The 19,982-nt window shown below is 50.0% G+C and overlaps 8 protein-coding genes across 8 annotated transcripts; 5 read left to right on the top strand and 3 right to left on the bottom strand.

The window, feature by feature from the left end:
* Window positions 1-228: 228 nt before the first annotated feature.
* PFICI_14799 (uncharacterized protein) lies at window positions 229-2,208 on the top strand (the record flags this gene model as incomplete). Its single annotated transcript, XM_007843380.1, has 8 exons — window positions 229-532; window positions 585-807; window positions 858-1,233; window positions 1,294-1,437; window positions 1,497-1,666; window positions 1,721-1,746; window positions 1,798-1,828; window positions 1,881-2,208. 8 exons carry the CDS (start codon window positions 229-231, stop codon window positions 2,206-2,208), a joined length of 1,602 nt encoding a protein of 533 aa, XP_007841571.1.
* A 924-nt stretch (window positions 2,209-3,132) lies between these two features.
* Window positions 3,133-4,812, bottom strand: PFICI_14798 (uncharacterized protein; the record flags this gene model as incomplete). The annotated part of the gene is made up of 1 exon (XM_007843379.1): window positions 3,133-4,812. The coding sequence occupies one exon, from the start codon at window positions 4,810-4,812 to the stop codon at window positions 3,133-3,135; it is 1,680 nt and encodes a 559-aa protein (XP_007841570.1).
* A 1,297-nt stretch (window positions 4,813-6,109) lies between these two features.
* PFICI_14797 (uncharacterized protein) lies at window positions 6,110-8,035 on the top strand (the record flags this gene model as incomplete). Its single annotated transcript, XM_007843378.1, has 1 exon — window positions 6,110-8,035. The coding sequence occupies one exon, from the start codon at window positions 6,110-6,112 to the stop codon at window positions 8,033-8,035; it is 1,926 nt and encodes a 641-aa protein (XP_007841569.1).
* Window positions 8,036-8,235: 200 nt separating this feature from the next.
* Window positions 8,236-8,974, bottom strand: PFICI_14796 (uncharacterized protein; the record flags this gene model as incomplete). Its single annotated transcript, XM_007843377.1, has 2 exons — window positions 8,236-8,647; window positions 8,724-8,974. The coding sequence occupies 2 exons, from the start codon at window positions 8,972-8,974 to the stop codon at window positions 8,236-8,238; spliced, it is 663 nt and encodes a 220-aa protein (XP_007841568.1).
* Window positions 8,975-9,744: 770 nt separating this feature from the next.
* Window positions 9,745-10,422, bottom strand: PFICI_14795 (uncharacterized protein; the record flags this gene model as incomplete). The annotated part of the gene is made up of 1 exon (XM_007843376.1): window positions 9,745-10,422. The coding sequence occupies one exon, from the start codon at window positions 10,420-10,422 to the stop codon at window positions 9,745-9,747; it is 678 nt and encodes a 225-aa protein (XP_007841567.1).
* Window positions 10,423-13,411: 2,989 nt separating this feature from the next.
* PFICI_14794 (uncharacterized protein) lies at window positions 13,412-14,917 on the top strand (the record flags this gene model as incomplete). The annotated part of the gene is made up of 3 exons (XM_007843375.1): window positions 13,412-13,832; window positions 13,893-13,973; window positions 14,031-14,917. 3 exons carry the CDS (start codon window positions 13,412-13,414, stop codon window positions 14,915-14,917), a joined length of 1,389 nt encoding a protein of 462 aa, XP_007841566.1.
* Window positions 14,918-16,185: 1,268 nt separating this feature from the next.
* PFICI_14793 (uncharacterized protein) lies at window positions 16,186-17,448 on the top strand (the record flags this gene model as incomplete). Its single annotated transcript, XM_007843374.1, has 1 exon — window positions 16,186-17,448. The coding sequence occupies one exon, from the start codon at window positions 16,186-16,188 to the stop codon at window positions 17,446-17,448; it is 1,263 nt and encodes a 420-aa protein (XP_007841565.1).
* Window positions 17,449-18,634: 1,186 nt separating this feature from the next.
* On the top strand, window positions 18,635-19,794 carry PFICI_14792 (uncharacterized protein; the record flags this gene model as incomplete). The annotated part of the gene is made up of 2 exons (XM_007843373.1): window positions 18,635-19,304; window positions 19,367-19,794. The coding sequence occupies 2 exons, from the start codon at window positions 18,635-18,637 to the stop codon at window positions 19,792-19,794; spliced, it is 1,098 nt and encodes a 365-aa protein (XP_007841564.1).
* Between the last annotated feature and the right edge of the window lie 188 nt (window positions 19,795-19,982).

Raw genomic sequence — 19,982 nt, 5'->3', positions numbered from 1 at the left:
CGCAGGATCTATTGACTTCTCACCCTCCACTTACAATCATAATACTCAATTAGTCCTCTAGACACAACACCCGCTTCAAGTTCCAAGAGGTCTGTAGTCCAAGCCAGCCATCAGGATATGGATTCGAAGACTGTGACTGAGGCGATGTCCTCAACACAATCAGAGAGTCACCATGAGCCTGAAAGTCATGACCCCCAGAATTCTCATGCTTCTGATACGGGGGGCACAATGAAGACCAAGGGCAAAGAGGACAATAATCGCTTGCAATTCATCTTGTTGATATCGAGTCTCTTTTGTGGTGTTTTTGTCATGGCGCTCGATGCAACCATTATTGGAACCGCGGTGCCGAGCATCACAACTGAGTTCCAGTCTCTTGACGATATCGCCTGGTACGGTAGCGGCTATCTTCTGACCATCACCGCCTTTCAACCCACCTTTGGAAAAGTGTATCAGTTCGTGAACGTCAAGGCGGTTTTCATGACCTGTGTCATGATATTTGAAGGTATTCAAAAGTCCACCAACGAGGATAGAAGTGTGCCTTGGGCTAACCAAAGAACCAGTTGGTTCCATACTATGTGCAGCAGCGCCCACATCGGCCGTCTTCATTGTGGGACGTGCCATTGCTGGAGCTGGCGCCGCAGGACTGTTTCAGGGAGCGCTTGCCATCATCACCAAGTCTGTACGGCTAGAACAGCGCCCGCTGTGTATTAGTATTGTCACCAGTACTTTTGCAGTCTCTGTATGTATCGGGCCCGTCATTGGTGGTGCGTTTACAGACCATGTCACTTGGCGTTGGTGCTTCTGGATGTGAGCAAAAGTTTCTATCAACAAGCTTCTTCTTTACTGATCTGTGCTAGCAATGTACCAATCGGAGCAGTCGTTCTTGTTCTGATATTCTTCCTCTTCCATGTGCCAGAAGGCTCGCGAGACAAGACCTTTGATTCAATGACGTTCACCCAAAAGCTGATGAAGATGGATCCGCTGGGCTCTCTATTCATCATTTCAGCCGTTGTATGTATTCTTTTGGCGCTTCAGTGGGGTGGTCAAACCATGCCATGGAACTCGGCTACAGTTATCGGCCTACTCGTTGCCTTTCCACTTTTCCTAGGCCTCTTCGCCTTCATGCAATGGAAGCAAGGAGTAGACGCAACCTTGCCCTTGTGGCTTCTGAAGCAGCGATCAATGGTCGCAACAGCAATATTCAGTTTCTTCTCGGCCATGCCTTCTTATCTCGTACGTATTGCCCTCAACTTTGGTGGAAGAGAGTCATCAGAGTATCTCACATCTCGACAGTATGGATACTATATTCCGATATACTTTCAGGCGGTAAAAGAATCGACAGCGACGCAAAGTGGTGTTCAATTCCTGGCTCTCGCGATACCTCAGATCTTTGCTGTCGTCCTGTCGGGTGCGTTGGTCACAATGTTGGGATATTATGTATGTTTCTCCTTATATGTCAGAGAGCATGCGCAAGTATACTAATGAAGCTCGCAAAGCTCCCATTCATAATTGTTGGAACCTGTATTGGAATTGTTGGATCTGGTCTGTTTCTTTACCTAGACCTTGGTACATCCACAGCCTTGTGGGCCGTATTTCTTGTGGTTTGCGGTGTCGGAGTCGGCCTTGCAATAAACCTGCCATACACAATTGTTCAGGCAATTCTAACGTGAGTGAACTTGCCCCACCAGCTTACAGAACAGAAGATAACATTTACTACTAGTGAAGATAACGTGCCAACTGGAAACGGTAGGCTACTGATGGTATCTATCCCCAATTAATGTGCTGACCGGATTATAGCTGCATTTCAGTTCATGTTCCAGCTTGGGGCGTAAGTACAATCATTACACAGACCAAGTAACGGTAGCTAACCATCAATACAGTGCCCTCAGTCTGTCCATTGGTCAAACTGTATTTATTAATCAACTCAAAACATATGGGCAGGCCCTTACGCCAACCATTCCCGGGGAAGTCCTCGTCCGCGCTGGCGCATACAATCTTCGCGCTTTGGCAGGATCCGAGCAGATCTATAATCAACTTCGCCAAGTCTACATGAATGCCCTTCATGACACATATATTCTCCCAATTACAGCTTCTGGGCTGGCTTTGCTCGTTTCGTTTGCCATAGAACACAAGAATATCAAGAAAATCAGCAAAGAAAGGGAGCAATCGCGAGCTGATCCGGAAACGATCAAACTATCGGCAGTGTGAGATGGTATCCAGAGAAAAATAGGAGCAGGGTTGTTCATTTATCAAGCATAGTCGCTAGTCGTGCTTAGTATAGCTTAGCTTTAGCCATTTGCATTTCTACCAGGCCACGAAAAGCTCCCTGATCCAACCTACTTGCCTGGTTGGATCTACTGGTTGGAACACCAGAAATTGTGACGCAAGGTCCCGCGTAATCCAACTGTATGGCATGTGCCGCGAACTTGATCTCGGAGACTTCTTGTACCAATTGAACTGCGATGAGTGGTAATATAGATGGATCCACCAATGCTGGCCTTGGTGGCCCTCGGCCGGAGATCTTGGCTTGAGCTCTTAGCCAGTCATGGATACTAGGTTCTCTGATGGCCTTGAAATTTTTGTTCTCGGCGATCGAGCTAGGTCTAGGTTCTGGAAAGTAGCCAGCCACCTCGAACTGAATGGTGAACGCAACCCCGCGGAATGACCATACGGCAGCTTTGAGGATCTGAGCGCATAAAACTGCCCTCGGCGGCTCACCACTTCACAGGCACCTGCTCCATGATGCCTCGGGAGGTTTGCAGCGTGGTGAGTGCGCCACTGCGCATCTATGGATGCCAGAACCCTCGTGCGTGCAATGCGAGCACGATCCCCGATTAGCTTGGCACCAAATCCTCAGGCAATGGTGTATGGTGTGGCAGACCATACAGCAGGGATTGCCGAGCCTGGTATATGGCCGCAAACCAAATGTTGTTGACGTATCTGCTTGTCATGAGATTATGGCATCTAGCACTTTCTTTTAAGTATTGACTGAAAGAATATAAAACTTTTAGTCGAGTGCATTTAACACCATGAGACTGAAAGCTCAAGATGCAAATGGCTGTTCTTGCAATCTTGTTCGAGCTTTTGCCCTGCAGAAGTCTCCTTGCATTGCAAAGTAGAGCCCGGGAGGACTCAGGCTAAGCTGATGTATAGACTATTTGGCCCAACAAAAGTAGCCCAGTCATTGCCTTGGCCAGGACTGGGAGGTTCAGTTCTTGAGGCGCCAGACTTGTCCCCCATATTCATGTCGCGAAGCTTCCAGACTTTTTTAACGACTGCCCGGATCCTTGTGACATTTGAAAGTGAATCAGTCGACATGGCCTCTAGAGTTTCGAGAATCAGACGCCTGCCATGTATAGATTCGCCAGACTCTGCATGCCGAAGCACAATTTCGTCTGTCGGGTCCAGCTCGACCGCGGTGACGAATACTGGAAATGCCAAAGCCCGCGCGCGTCCAGCGCGAAGCATGCGAAGAACCTGCTCCAGAATCTGCCGAACCAGTTGAGACACAACAGGCGTAGAGGGCGTTGCATCATAAAGAACGCAATGCAGGTAGATGAGCGCTGATAGTCTTTTCAGCTCGGCCGACCAGATGAGTTCATCGTCGTTGGGGACTTGGGTGATGGATTCCAACGAGTGGATCCGCGCTTCCATGGCATCTGCATGCTCGAATAGTTCTATGGCATGCATTTTGCCCGCCGTTTTGGCCCTACCCATCTCAGTAATGTCGCAGAGGATCCCTGCAAGCTCTGGACTGCAGCCCATCCACGAGTCAACGTGCCGTTTATTCGCCATGTTGTCCCAATAATCTGCGCCAAAGAGGGGAGCCTTTCCGCAAGCAATCACACTAATTGAGTCTTGAAAAGCAAAGAATCTTTCTGCAAAGGCGGCTAGACCGTAAGTGTTATCATGTGGTTGCGTGAGTCCTCGCGCTCTCCCTATGCGAATGATGTCCTGGCTTGCTTCCAGATGTATCACCCATCGATGGTCACACTTGCCGATGATTTCGTATAGACAGAGGAACATCATGGTGATGAGTACTTGTGGAAACATGTGCCGGAGGCTAGCTGTGTCAGAAACAGATAATCGTTTCTGCAACGAGGCCAGGACACCTCCTTTCAGAGACATGGCCTTCTGATTCCATCGAGGATCCGCCAAGCTCCGATGACGTGCCGAGAAGGCGAGTAGGGACTGAAGGACATCGTCTTGTCCCGCATGGGCGAGTAACGCCGGAATCAGCTGGGCAAATGGTGAAGAGGCTGTTCGTGACGTGGTCGTCAAGGGACATAGTTTCCGAAGATAGTACTCAAAAAGACCCGAGTCAAAGTCTATCGATGTTGACAAGGGGGCTAGTTGACGCGGAATAGGAGGCACGATGATACATGAGCTGAGCGCTGACAATGTTGTGGCGTTTTGATCAGGCTCGACGAGCATATGTGGACTCACTATTTCTGAGGACCCGGGCTCAAAATCCGTCAAATCTGCGTGCACAAAGTGATGTGACTTAATCTCTGGAACCGATAGCCACTTGCCTTCATTCGATGTGGTCCGCAGAGGGTTTGACGCAGACCCACGAGACCCCGAGTCCTTGGTCCACACCCCTTGTCGCCCAAAGGCTACACCGCGAGTCGCAAACTCCTCATGCCACTTCAGCTGCAGGCCGCTGTGGCAAGTGAGACCCCGAGACGAACAATTCCGGCAGACGGGCTTGGTCTCGTCACACTTTATTTTCCGCTCACGGCATGATTTACATCCAGTCCTGGCTCGCCGGCGGATCGGGCCGGTCCCGTCGGCACGCTTCCGGCCTGGCATATGGTTGGCGGAGGTTTCTGGGTATGATACCGACCGCTGTCAGGAAGTCCAATGAATATATGGAGTCCGAAGAGTCGGAGAGTCGAGATCATCGCGAGAGGAGCATTATCCCGCCGCCAGCCCGCGTGAACCGGATGGTAATGATGGGGCCGGTCCACTGGAGATTAGGTGGGGCAAAGCTCTAAGCTAACCTAGTACTAGGTATACACATGTGCAGGTAGTGTAGATACACTTTGACTGCGACATTGTAGTGCTCCGTAGGGTATCAAGCGCCTGCAACAGCTGGAGTTCGTAAAAGTTGTTCATTTCCCGTTTGATAGCATCATAAACGTGTGGAATTGCAGATCATCCCTAGAATTCAAGTAACGATTGTGATATTGACATTATTGAAAGGGTATCATAGCGATCTAGAATCTCGATAGACCAGCCTAGCCTATGTACCTACAAATGAGACGGCTCGTTAGGCGTCCACAATGTGTTCTTGAAATGCAAACCGTAACAGAGCATGGATTGGACAATGAGCACATAATCGGAAATAGAAATGACAGATGCACTCTTTGTAGGGCACATAATCTCCCTGCATTGATCTCTCAAAGCGCGCAGTACATTGTGAATTTTCGCTCCTGTCCTGTCATCCAGCTGCTGTCAGCTGCAGGCTCCAGCATTCATCAGGCATTAGCTTATCTCGTGTCTTCCCCTCTTTTCCCTCCAAACCACTTGAGTCGCAACACACATCCGAGCCTCGGACTGGAAACTTCGCAGAGAACTTCTCCTCACCAGGGCACAATCCAACACACACGCACATTTCAGAACAGTTCAGCAAAGAACACACCCAAGCATCGTACCTAATAGCTGCGTTCTACCATAGTCAGGGGTTCGGTTCGTCCCATCCCCCCAACGCATCGCGGTCGGTCCAATCCACGGTACCTGCATGGCACATTGCTCGTGACGCAGTCGGCTGTTGTCAGATTGGCTGGAGAACAGCAGTCAATTGGTGGCAGCAGTTGACTGCTGGCGCTCTCACGCTACCTGCCGCTTTTCCGTCACTGCCAATACTATCGGGTAGGTCAGACATATTTATTATATTACTAGTATAGCAAATCGTTCCGTTCTCGGCGATAGCAAAACCCGCCCTTTGACGCCCTATTGTCATGTCAATGCACCTTATTAGCCAGCCAATATTTGGCATCATGTAGAAGATCTATTCTTATGTATAACATATATACTAATTGGTGATCAAGTCCTTCCGTCAGCCTGTTGTTTCCGTCCGGTATCTACAATTCTTTTCATCTTCAAAATGCCGGCTATCATGGATGATCCCTCGAGCCCGACCATCTACCGTGTGTCGGGTCCGGCGCCGTATCCCGAGCCTGGCAAACCGGGCTTTCCTGCGAGCATCAAACCTCGTCAGGTCACTCTAAGGGATCGCCAGACGATTGCCACTGTGCTACCGTTCGCTTCGAGCTCCCAAGTACCACCTTCTCTACTCAAGTACCTGTCGGACCAGTTTGCCAAGGAAATTGAAGGCGGCGATACCTACCCAATGGTAGAGCCCATGTCCTTGGAGCAGTATTCCAAATACTGGTTCCAGAACTTTGCAGCCATCATGCTCCTCGGCACGATTGATAGTCCCGACCAGGTAGTCGAGGGTAAAGACTGGTCAAAAGAGTGCCTCGGCAGCTTTTACATCAAGCCCAACTACCCGGGTCGCAGCAGCCACATCTGCAATGCTGGATTCATTGTCACCGAAGCTGCGCGAAACCGTGGTGTAGGTCGGCAAATGGGAGAAAGCTATCTCGACTGGGCGCCCAAGCTCGGATACAGCTATTCCGTCTTCAACCTGGTGTACGAAACCAACGTGGCATCGTGCAAGATCTGGGATGGCCTCGGCTTCAAGCGTATTGGCCGCGTCAAGGGCTGCGGTAATCTCAAATCCTACCCTGACCGCCTTGTCGATGCTATCATCTACGGACGGGACCTTGGAGAAGCCGCCGGAGACGGCGCTGACGGGCCGGTGAGTGAAGAACGATTCGACAAGATCAAATTTTACCTCAAATACGGAAAGTACCCAAACGGATCTGACCGAGCCGAGAAAAGTAGGCTACGTAGCGCAGCGACCCACTATAAGTTGCTCGAAAACGACGTCCTCATGCTCAAGGACAAGGAAGTCATCAGCGATCCTGCCCGCCAGATGGACATTGCCAAGCAGGTCCATGAGGACGGGAGCCACGCCGGCATTAACAAGACCACAGCCACCATTGCCGAGCGTTACCATTGGAGCCGCATCAAGGAGACAGTCTCGGATGTAATTAGGTTATGCTCTGAATGCAAGGAATTAGGCAAGATGCCTTTGCCAAACGCTACCGCCGCTCGAAAGATTACCACACCAAATCCCGTGTCTTTTCAGCCTGCTGAGGTCTTCAAGCCCCCATCAGACGCCGAACCTCGGCCTCCAGACCTGGAGAGTACCGAGAGAATCTTGGATCTGAGAAATCCAACGCGGCCGCCACCCACCATGAACGATCTGAATGTCAGGCCATATGATCATCAAAGTGACCTTGCCTCTTTGCTAAACCCCGAGCCAATCTCACCTGACCACCTTTTGTTGTCTGAACCATTGCCTCAGATATCGCATGAGCATCGCGAGCTTCTCGATGCCACATCGAATCTGTCTGTGATACCGTACGATCCAGTCAACATTTTTGCTCAAATAGATCCCCAAATCATTGCGCAGTCAGGACATCACGATGCAAATGACCATTTTGACGCCTTTTCCGAGCTGGGTACCCAACAACCTCCCGATCAATACCTACACTCACCATACGATGTTCACATGCCGACGTCACATCCGCCACCCGACGATCATGACACGTATCTCAAACTACAAGCATTGCTCAACGATGAGCCAGACACCATGTCACACGACTTTGAACCGAGAAGCGCTGTTGATGGCGACAATGTACTCTCATCCGGAATGCCACACCATGAGCAGGACAACGACGTAGTTGATCAGGGTCTAGACATGCTCATAGACCATCCCGATGATCATGACCAGGGGGACTTGGATACAACACTGGGCACTGAGGGTTCCGACGAGGCAAGAAGGCAGGGAGGCGGGCAAAATTTTGGAGCAGAGAAGAGGGATAGGCGAAGTACAATGCTGGAGGATGCTCGATCACCAAAGCGACGAAACTGGGATCACGTCGTCTTTGATGCATCGTAACCTGCACTCTCTTCGAACATTGTCAATGCAGCAGGTAAGATTTGTGTATGATCAGAGTGCAAATGTTCAAGAATCATCAACTAATGGTGATCTCAATTGACAAGCCCGCCAAGTATTTTGAACTTGATTGGTCTGCGGAGCATATACACACTACAGTAGCACTTCAACTATTCATTGCGACTCCCACTGAAGCCTCAGGTCTAGGTAGAGATGGTGTACTTGGAGCTTCCACCGGCACTTCCCCAACCCTCAGTCGCCAAAACCTGGTAATCGTGTGTACCCAAGTTCAACCCGGCCTTGGCCCAGGCGTCAAAGTGGTTCTTGGTAGTAATCGTACCACTGCCGGGGCGTGCCGTCCGACGGTTCGAGATGTACTGCGTGAAGGTGGTGGTACCGACAATGGACGGCTGGTTGACTTGCGTGTGCTTCCAGATATCGTACACGGATCCGTCGCTCTCAACCGTACCGACTTGGGTCCCTTGAGCCGACCCCTTGCCGTCAGACGTGTACTCTTGAATGTAGTACTCGACCAGCGGATTCTTGGTCCATCCGTAGACGGAAACCAAGACAGTGCCGCTCGAGTGAGAGGTTGATCCGTCAAAGGTGATGTTCCTATAAACATTTTGCGTATGAGTATCTTGCCTGGAGACGACCAAGTCGCGAAAGCCGTTTCCTCGTTGTCACCTACCTTGTGGTTCCTTTGCTCCAGCCTTTGCCGACGACAAAGTCCCCAGCACCGGAAAAGCTGACAGAGTAGCCGTTGCTCGTGGGCGAAAAGTTGACATTGCCACCCGTCTTGTAGTTCTGGTTGTAGTCCTGGCGAGGCGCGAGGGCATCGGCGCCAAACTCGAAATCGGGCAGATCTAGCTCGGCCGTGGGTGCTGCAAGGGCCCCAGCGACGGCCGAGATGGCGAGAGCGAGGCGAACAAGAGAGATCATTTTGAGTGACTGCACTTGGTAATGGACACTGGGAGTCAAGCAAAGAGAGCGACACAATTGTACTAACTCAGGGAAATTTCATCCATGCCCGAGTGTGAAATGTATCTTTATACGCTGCGATATCCCATATGTCCGGCTGAATTCAACCATGACCTTGCCGAATCTGAATAATTGAAACATATTCATTTGGAAGATGTCGTCCACTAAAGTAGTGGCGCGGTGCTCGTATTACCGTCTATATTGTATAGCGAATCAAGTGCCAAGGCTTGGCTTTTGCCGTGCCGATGGCTCGGCGGGGTAGGCTATAGGGCCCTGGTTGTATTCACCTAGCTGTGCTCACTCGGGATGTGGCCAACCCACCTCATTGAATAACCGGAGACCAATCGCATCTCTACTACGGTTCGAGAAAAGGCTGCAAGGAGAGGTATGCAAAAGGACTGTGGGACATGGTCATGACATCCTCGGTCGCACACGTACCTGTTGAACTGTACCAGGCTTGAGTGTCTTCTCCTTCAGGCACATTTCGCCTAAATCAGGTCGGGTATCAGGATCAACGACGAGCATGTATCAGATTGATTGGGACATGTAAAGACAACGCGAAACATCATAAGCTTAATTTTACTCCTTGGTTGTACACGGTAACTGGCATGAGAAGAGATGACAGACAACCTATCTAGTAAGTAGCCACTTGATAGCATGGATCCAACAAATACGGGTTCATACAAGAGGGACACCTTGAATTTTGACCATTTGTCAATTGCGCAATTTGCCTATTCTTGCTCCTTTTGCGCCTTTCTTTCCTCCGCCTCGTCGAGCATATCTTTGGCTGGCCCCTCAAGCTCTACCTTGGCCCAGAGCGTTCCATCATCATTCTTCTTCAATTTTCCTTCCTGGAGATTCCTCTCGCGGGTAGCGAGCATTTGGTCCCCAGTACGCTCCCGGATGTCGGGCGGAATATCCTCAATGGCCTTTTTGGTGTCGTGAAGCCTCCGAATTTCCAAGCTGCATCCCTCAAAGGACAGCGGGCACGATTGCGCCCAGGCAATGACGTCGTCAACGGTGGGAAACTCGATCGTGAAATAGCCCAAAATATCTCTGGATAGTGCGTGCTGGCTACCCCGCCTGACGGAAGACTTGGACGCGACCAGGGGCGGCGCTCCGTCGTCGGCGGCATCGTCGATACTACTCTCTTTGAGCTTGTCGTCGAGCTTTCCTTCCTTTACCTCGTCGGGCGTCTGAAAGTCGACCTTGATGCTGGTTTCCTCCGACGACTCGTCGAGAAAATCGGCGCCCTGCAGCCTCTCCGCTTTGATCTCTCCTTGCATCCAGTTGAAAAAGTCGCGGAGGATCCGCTCGTACAAGGGGTCGCCATGGGGTTTCTCGCCGTCATCAGACTCATCGAGTGCGGGCCGGTTGGCAAAGATGACAAAGACGGAGTATTTCGGCATCTTGAAGATAAAAAGTCTGAATGAAGTATTTATTTTATACAAGGTAGATAAATTCGAGGACGATTTTATCAGGCAGAAAAGACCAAGAGGAAGGTCAGGCCTTGGAAATATATACCATATTCATGCGACCGCTTACCGACAACATCGCTACGTCATGAGGGAAATGAAGGCATAATTCGCGAAAAACGCCATGTAGCGTAACGAATTAAAGATGCCGCTCATCTGCAGTGTATCAAGAAATCAGGATTTGTGTCTACAAGTGCATGAGTGTTTACACATTCCAAAGTGCCATGAATGTGCATGCGACAGCCTTGGGATTGGAGACGTCAGTGGTTCACGAATGGGAAGAATCTGGCCTAGAATTTGGCCCCCAACGGAAGTGACTAGAGTATCTACGTGTCTCGCGTATTATTCAATAGCGCATTTTATAGTGAACACGACCCAATTGCATGAAAATGTTTGGTGCACCTAGTCTAAAGCCCATGGGTTGAAAAGACTGCAGAATGACGTGATTTGTGAAAGGATGACCTGCACAGACAAGAGTCGCATAGTATCGGTCGTGGTTTTGCTTACAATTTCCTCAACGAAGGGGCAGATACAGGGTACTAGCTATTTCAATAATCATCGTGGAAAAAAACGTGTTCATCTGTTTATTTTGGTGTCTCCACACGGAATCAGCCATGTGAAGCTATAAATTTGAGCATCTCACCTTGCAACCAAGATGCTTGAGACAGGCTGATTTCAAACAGATTAATGTCCTTATTTTCTTTCTCAATGAACCATCTAGACACATCCTTACTCATTCATTGTTTCCGTCATAGTCCATGTTTTTGCATACCCTGACTTTCTTTCCTAATCCTGACCTGACGCGCCAACTTGACGTTTCGCTTCTTGACAACTACGAAGATGCCTATTCTTATTGCCTGCCTTGCTTATTTTCCTACGACAGAACTTGCATATCCAACTGTTATCGGGGATACCACAAAGTCCAGCCCAGTCTCTGTGGCTCGAGTGATAGTGCCCTCGGAGCTCTCGGTCGTACGCGGTCTTGAAGTTACACCCCGCTTGCGCCTCACATATCAACGGCTTGTCGTGCATCTTTCGATGCTTGCTGGAAATATGTGAGTCTACCTTCCCAGAAAAGAGGCATAGTAATGCACGCGGCAATAATCGACACCAGGAGTGAGGAAGCGTACGCCGCACAGCGGCGGGCAGATACAAGGAAAAACATGGTTCTGCACGGATAGATGGTTCCGAACTCACTTTTGATCTCGGCCAATCTTGTGCCATCTACGGCAGCACCACAAATGACCTGGGTTTGTTTCACCTGTCAATATGTTAGGATGGCGTTGATGAATGAGGCCAAGAATGTGCCTACCTTTGTCATTCACGGCCGACATCCTTGGCGGCTCGAGTTTATCGTTAGTTGACTCCTCGTTCTGTGTCACATTTTCATTCGCAACCATTTCATAACTACCCAATTCCGGACTCGCACGGAGTATAGCCGATGCACTCTGGTGCAAATCAGTGCTGTACACACGTGGCTCTGACCTGGCCTAAACACCTTGACCGAGCCGGGAAGAGGTGTTCTCGTGTGTGATGGTTGTAGACTGTGACTCATTGTAATAAATCATTCCAGGTGCTGTCCCTGGCATGTAATATTCCTGTTGCATCATCGGATCGAATGTTTGTGGAATTGAAGCCGCCGTGCTGAATGTGCTGTATGTGGTATGGAGGGGTGAATAGCATGCCACAGGCCCAGTATTTGTCGGGGAGGCATTTGAGCCAGGAGTGGACAGGAAAAGTTCATTGAGAGGTAGTGGGGGGTAGTCTTGGAAATCCAGAGGAGGAGGCTGATTTGGAAAGAAAGCATTCTGAGCTTGCAATCCATTATCCCCTATAGGTAGATTAAACGGCGAGAACTCCCCAGGATACCCTGTGGGAGTCTCGAGTGTCTCTAGAAGGTATGCATGTCGAGTTTAGCGAGTACATGGGAAAAGAATCAAAAGTTTGACCTACCGAGTTCTGAGAAGCTGCTGGGATCATCATCTAAATGGTAAAATTGGTCGTCGGCAAAGGTTTCTCCCATGATGGATGTGGTGTTGATAATCAAATCCAAACGATCATACTAAAACAAAAACGAATCATTTGACAGATGATGGGGATATCTAGGATATGCGAGATGAGCTTGGGCAGTACGAGTGCAGCTCAGATGACCATTTTGGAATTCAGGATTTCGGTCTATTATTATACTATGCCGACATCAACGGATGGCGATACCTTCACCAACCTCGTTGGCCAATCTTTGGTTGATTGGGTACTCTTCAGGTCTCTACGAATTGGGCCGAGGAACGCAGCTTAGTCACCTGATGGTCTCAATACCGATGACCGTCGTACAGCATGAAAATCCGGCACAGGCTGTGAGTGGCCCAAGAGTCGTGCAGTGCAGCTTATCAAACTTTAAAATAACACATTGAGATGCGGTGAGAAATCTAACGCAATTCAAACCCTTATCGCTCTACCAATCAATGGCTCGCCGGCCCGTTTCCAGCCTTCATTGGCACCACGCGTCGCCCCGGCGGTAGACCTCTTATGCGGGTAATGGTAGACCTCTCAAGCATGCACGGAAGTGCAATGCATTCGGAATGATCATGTTGCCGATGCAGAGACTCATGGTATCCCACGTTCTTGGGAGGCAATCCACAGCATTTTCCTGCTCGCTAAGAATATCTGAACAAATCTTGTCCCGTTGTAACAGCACATTGAGGTAAAACACCCACCATCAATCATTATCCCAGCACAATACACCAGATCCGATACAGCATCGCATCAACATGGATACATCCTATGAAAATTGCAAGTGTGGTTGTAACGAACAAACACATATCCAGACTCTGTCTGACCTTGTGCAATAGCTCCTATTGTCCCGTGGACGGTCAAAGCGCTTCTCAAATTTTACGAACCCGTCGTCCTGCTCAAAGCACTGACCATGGCGGCGCAGGAAACTGCCGTACCAGCAACACCTAACGACCTTCCCAGCACTCAGGACACAGCAGGCCTCTTCCGTAGTTTCGTCTACAAGCTCGCTCATGTCTGTGATAACACTAGTGGAGGAACGACGATGACGGCATTCACGATTCTCCGCACCGTCTCAGGTGGTGTTCGATACTTTTTCGCGTCTAATCAAAGGCTGCCGGGAGAGCTGGACGCAACACAGGAATATGTCGTCAGACTATTACGTCTCGTGAATGATTCTCCACCACGGTCAAAGATCACGGGTTTGGCAGAGGACGAAGTGCTCAAGGCCGTACTCTTATTCAACCAGAAGAGATTGACAGGTTATTTTAGAAGACTCGGGTTCCAAGCAAGAGATTGCTCAGACAACGCTTCCGCATTGGAGTCAAACAATGGTGCGTGGGGTTGATTTTCTTGCATCGATGATTGGGATCACTGATAATGAATCGGAGTAGAAGAGCTAGTCACCAGCAGTATTCGGAACTTCATAGAGTCATCCCAACTGGAAACAGCATTGCCGGCTGAAGGGTCTGAATGTAAGTAGATGTTGACGACCAGTTTCTTGGTATTTTCACGTTGATCAGAATCTGTAGTCGTTAACAGAATCGTGGAGTTGCTAAGATGCGTTTCCATCTTGTCGAAATCACCAGCCGGTGCGTTGATCCAAGAGCAAGCACGGCAAGGCCGCATGCTTGGTCACAAGAGCCAGGAATGTTGGTCAGAGTTTCAACATACTCTAAGCCGTATCATGGCATACATTGAATCCGTCAATTTCCTACGACAGGCCCAAAAGATCTGGCCGGTTCTGTTTAATCGTTACGAAGTCGTTGCTCTCCCCTCAAGTAAGCCGATCCCGAGACCATCGCGCCGAAAGAGCGAGACTGCCAGCGCAATCGTTGGGCGGATGACGAGAAAGCAGGAAAAAATGGATCTATTTCGAGACTATGTGGCATCACTGCAAAATTTCGACCTGGATGAAAGGCTGCGGAAGGAGTGGCGAAAGGATAGTTTCCGGCCGATTGTGCATGCCGAAATAGTGCTCTTGGACTGGTTAGAGCGAAACGGCGGTGTCATGAGCCAGAGGTTCTTCAACGACTGGAAATACATTGGTGGCAGTAAACCGACGTGCAAGCTCTGTCACTATTACTTCGAACTGCATGATGCGCGAGTGGGCCACAGATCAAGCCACGGCAATCTCTACCCTAGCTGGCGCTTCCCAGACGTTTTCGAAGTGCAAGGTGAGGAGGGCGCAAAGGCAAGGCAGGTCATGATGAGGCGAGTACTGGACAGGATTCGAGAGGATGCTTTTGCGCTGGTGGAGCAAAAGGTGCCAGCGAGTTACAAGCACCACGACTCCAACACATTCTCCACCATGTTCACGTTTCAAGACAGACTCACGGCCGAGGGAAAGAGCATAGATGGTACTCGTATGGATGAGATTGAGCGACTCATGAAGCAAACCATTATAGGAAATAAGTGATTGGGAACATTGCTTGGCGTTACCCAAAAAGACATGAAGCGCTTTGACTGGTGTATTTGTTCCTGACTAGAATCGGCCAGTGATGGTATGAGATGCCCTGAACTGGTACGACTGTTGACGAAGATGTAGTGACTGCGCACAATTGTACGTTGTTCTCCCCCGCTTTCTTGGCGTACGAGGCGCACGTGCTCTCTCTCTTCAATGTGAAGTCACCTTGTCGTTAGCGAGGGACAAGTTCCAAAAATAAAAATAAGAATCGTGATCTGGGATGCCAAAGTGTGTGGGAGAGCCCTACGGATGTCACCTTGTATATTCAATTCAGTCAAAAAATCTATAGGTCAAGGCCCTATATGCCAAATTGGGCGAGCTATATAGATGTTCCTGGTGTGTGTGATAACGAGGCAGTTGCCATTTTGCGACACTTGAATATAGATGACAACATCGCCCGGCCGAGCTCGGAAATTAAGGTTCAAGCTGCAATATACAGAAGCGCACAAGAGTCGCAGTGTGGACGATCCAGAGCGATGCTGGCGACTTTTGTTATTCCCGTTACCTGACTCCACTTGAGAAGAAATAGAAACGGTGGGACAAGGCCATTATTATAACATCACATGAGGCTCCAGGTCTGGTCTTAGGAGAAGGATCATGGCTTGATAAGGGGATGCTGAGTCTCGTCCTTCAAACGTCGCCGCAGATGTTGTACTGCTAGATACCACATTTCATTTTGGGATGCTTGGTCATGCCACGTGAAGGCGAGTTTATTACTTACCATCTCGATAACACGAGCAAGCTTGGGTTTTAATTAACACAATTGACAAGTTGGCCGGGCCATGTAGCGAATCAAAGGGCCACGATACCCCCGGAGATAGCCCAGGGCCTGGCTCGGACGAAACGTCTATCAAGCATTCATGTCTGAACGGGAAGGACGCTTCGGCCACCTACCCGAAGATGGACCAGATTCGGTTGGTGCCGATCCACAGCGTTGCAATCGCTATTTACATAGCACGGCGAGGATTCCACACAGACATCACATGTATCCCCCGCCAAAAGAAGAAGAATTAATCACCAGGAACAGACAGAGTTATATACCTGCTTTTGTCTTGGCAAAGAAAATGTTGTGCTAAAATCTTTAGTTTCGACTGATTCACTCGTTTTTCCCATGCGACCTTGATCCCTACCACTCATTGTGCAACCAAGTCATTCTTTTTTTCTGTTCTTTTCTTTCTTATTTGGGGCCAGGACAATTGTCTAAAAACCCGCCCGCGGCGATGGCTTGCATCTCCCGATACCTTGGACTGCTAGTGGCGGCCATAGTTGGGCTCGCCGCCCTTCAGTGCACAGAGGCCCGGCCATGGGCGGGGCATCATCCACTAATCAGTCGCGCGGACCCGCACCCTTGCGCCCAAGCTGCCCCGGCACAGACACAACTGGACCTGAACTCGACGGTGCTCAGCGTGCAGAGCCGGCCCTGGGGTATGGTGTACTTGGATGAGACGATTGCCTTTGCCGCCATCAACTTTTCCGTCGGGGTGCTCGACACCTCTGAATTCACGCCAAAGTTGAAGTATATGCTGCCGCTGCCGCCTGCCTTCCTGATTGGCAACGATGACGTCGACGAGGATGGCTACGGGCTTCGGGAGATGGCCTTGACCCACGACAAGGAGAACCTCTACGTCGCTACAGGATACGGCGCTGTTATCCTCGACGTTCCCCGTGCACTCTTGGGAAGGAATGATTCATATGTGGGAGTCCTCAGCAGCAACGGCGTCGCAGGGAGAAGCGCGATAGAGGTGTCCATCACCGCCGACGACAAATTTGCCTTTGTGAGCCAGGAGTTTGGAAGCAATACGACGCATGATCTCGGAGGCATCGAGGTCTGGGGTATTACTCGCCAGGCCAACCGAACCGTGACGAGCGTGCACAAGGGCTTCATTGGCCTGGGATTCCGCACCATTGGCCAACAGTTCTCAGCCGACCACAACAGATTGTTTGTCACCAGCGAGATCAACGGCACCGCGAGATCGCTCAACGAGACCGGCGGCATCATCAGCGTCCTCGACGTGGCAACGCTGCGTAATGTCCCCAACCAGTCCCTGGTCAAGAACGTTGCCGGAGGGTGTCATCCAGTCCGGTCCGTCATGTCGGTTGACGGGAAACAGCTCTGGGTCACGACGCGAGAGTCGAATCAAGTATTGGCCTTTGACGCAGTCAAGTTGGCAGATAACACGACCATGGATCCGCTGCTGGCTACACTCGGGACAGGCACATCACCCTTGGGGATCACGGCCATCAAGGACTACATTTTTGTTGCCGACTCGAACCGGTTCCTTTACAGCGGTACAACCACTGGTGTCTCAGTCTTCAACATTCGCGATGCATTGCAAAAGGGAACCATCAATTTCCCGCAAATACCTACTGGAGCCTTCCCGCGCTCGCTGGCGGCCAGTCCCAGCGGGAACACGCTGCTGGTTTCAGAGTTCAATGCTTCGAGCATTCGGGCAGTGGATATCCGCGCATTGAGCGCAGTGTAGTAAAGTGTATCTCTTGTAAGACGGGGAAAAGATGGTTGACTGTACATATATAAAGCTTGAGATATGCCCGTGCGGTTGCTTTGTCGCATTCAGTAAATAGTAGAAATTACAAGCACACTGTCATTAAGGTCCGAGCTATTGGCGCTGGTGCATCGCTGATCGAACCCCAAGTTGGCCTGCTAGAGAACACCGGGTTGATCCTTTAGCGCCTCTAGGCTCGCACTAATGATACTGTGCTCCAAAAACTGATCGACTGGTTCAGGGAAGCCAGATTCAGGAGAAGCTCAAGAGGAGGGGAAAAGTAATGCTCAAGGTAGATGAGAAGGAATCAACTTGGAATCTCTTCTTGATCGAGGTTTTTGAAAGTGCACGATGGTACGGCTCCTGGACCGCCACCAATGGTATACATGCCTGGTATACTCGTAGTGCGTCCCGGTAGGTGCTTCTTATATTCCTCGGAGCACCGCTGCCAAGCACATTTGCGTTGTGCGTCCCCAGTACCTAGGTACACTGCTACTCTGCAAATGCCCCCCAGTCATGGCAGTGACAGTTACAACACCACTGCCGAGCATCGTCTTGAAGAGAGGACTCAAAGTTGTCCATCGCCGAGGTCTGGCCTGGCATCAACATGTGCAATATAAGCCGAGACTCCAACGATATGATCGCCGGAAGTCATCAACCATTCGTCTCATGTGGCCCCTTCCACTGCAAAGGCTCGCAACTACCCCGGTGATTTGATACTCTTCGGGTGGCACTGTCTTCATTAGGCCAATGGTACAACAAAAAAGTGAACAATCCTTTCCTATTTCGCGGTTGTGGCTGATTTCCCACGTGTGCCTTGCTGAACAAACCTGGTCACACCCCCGCATTGATCTGTGCTGCGTGTGATTAAGAAAAAATCCTCTTTGCTTGGCATCATCATTGAACATAAAATATATGCTTCAACCGTCGCTCGCCATCTGACCTCCCCAGTTTATTACGCCCAAGGAGTTGAATAGGGCAGACGGCGACTGCAGAGAAAAGCCGTGACACGATCTCGTAAGTCTAGTAGTCCATTAACACGCAAAAGTGGGAAAGGCGCATCTGGATATCGCAGATCATCTTTCGCTAGTACTAACTGTCCGATTTTGGTTCAGGGATCGGGTTGCATTGAGCCCTATGAACAGCGCTGCAACGCACCGGCAGCATGGATTCAAATCAGGACCACAAGCTACAACTCATGTGGCGTTACCTGATACAACTCTGCGGTGTTCCGGGTTCGGAGGATGGGGGTGCTGCCTCCTGGCCACGCCTCACTGATATGACAACTGATGAGTTCCGGCACGAGCTCTGGAACTTTATTCTCGCCGAGCATCCTGATGCACTGGTTCTACGATTCCTTCGGGCTCGGAAGTATAACGTTGAAGCAGCTATGGCCATGCTTCTCTCTGCAGTCCGATGGCGCCGTGAAAGGCAATTGGACAAGACCGTGATACTGATAGGTGAGAGTGTTGGGCTCAAGGACGGACCCTCGGAGGATGACAAGGGATTTATCGCCCAGTATCGCTCAGGAAAGAGCTATGTCCGTGGCACCGACAAGGAGAATCGGCCAATTTATGTCATCAAAGTCGGTCTTCACGATCCCAATATGCAGTCAGCAGAAGCCATGGAGACGTATATTCTACACAATGTCGAGAGTATCCGATTCTTGGCCAAGCCACCACAAGACAAATTCTGTCTCCTCTTTGATATGACTGGGCTTGGCTTGAGAAACATGGATTTTCATGTTGTCAAGTTTCTTCTGCTCATCTTTGAAGCAAAGTATCCAGAAACTCTAGGCCTGGTTCTTATTCATAATGCGCCATTTGTATTTTGGGGTAAGTGATGGAGGGGGCATCGTCCGCTTTATTGGAATATCCCGGCTAAAATTTATGCCCAGGACTATGGAATATCATCAAGGGTTGGCTCGACCCCGTGATCGCATCCAAGATCAATTTTACGCGCAAGACAGGGGACTTGCTGAAATTCATCTCCGAAGAGAATCTCCAGTCAAATTATGGTGGGCGAGATGAATGGCAGTACAAGTACATTGAGCCTGAAGAAGGGGAGAATGCTAAATTGTCGGACGGGGAACAGCGAGGGGAGATTGAAAAGGAACGCGACGAGCTTATCAACAGATTTGAGCAAGAGACAATACAGTGGGCGGCCTTGCCCATTGACCAACCCAGCATGAAAAGAAATGAGACAGCAGTGCTGCTAAGAGAAAATTACTGGAAACTTGATCCGTATATCAGATCAACAACATATTACAAGAGAGCAGGAGTGGTGGATACCCAAGGCAATGTTGACTTTCACGCAGCTAAGTAGATGATCCGAGAAATGGATGGACTGCCAGGAACAATACGACGATAGCGCATATGCGGGCGGCTACGTGTATACGATAGGCCGACGAATCAATAGTGAGCCATCGGCCGTGCATTAGGCACATTTTGGTCGTGTCACCATTCGTACCGAGCCATGCGAACACTGGCGGGTATGTATTCGTGTAGGTCTGC

Source organism: Pestalotiopsis fici (assembly GCF_000516985.1).
Source record: "Pestalotiopsis fici W106-1 unplaced genomic scaffold PFICI_Scf_13, whole genome shotgun sequence".
NCBI lineage: Eukaryota > Fungi > Ascomycota > Sordariomycetes > Amphisphaeriales > Sporocadaceae > Pestalotiopsis > Pestalotiopsis fici.
This window is presented reverse-complemented; position numbering and strand designations above follow the sequence as displayed.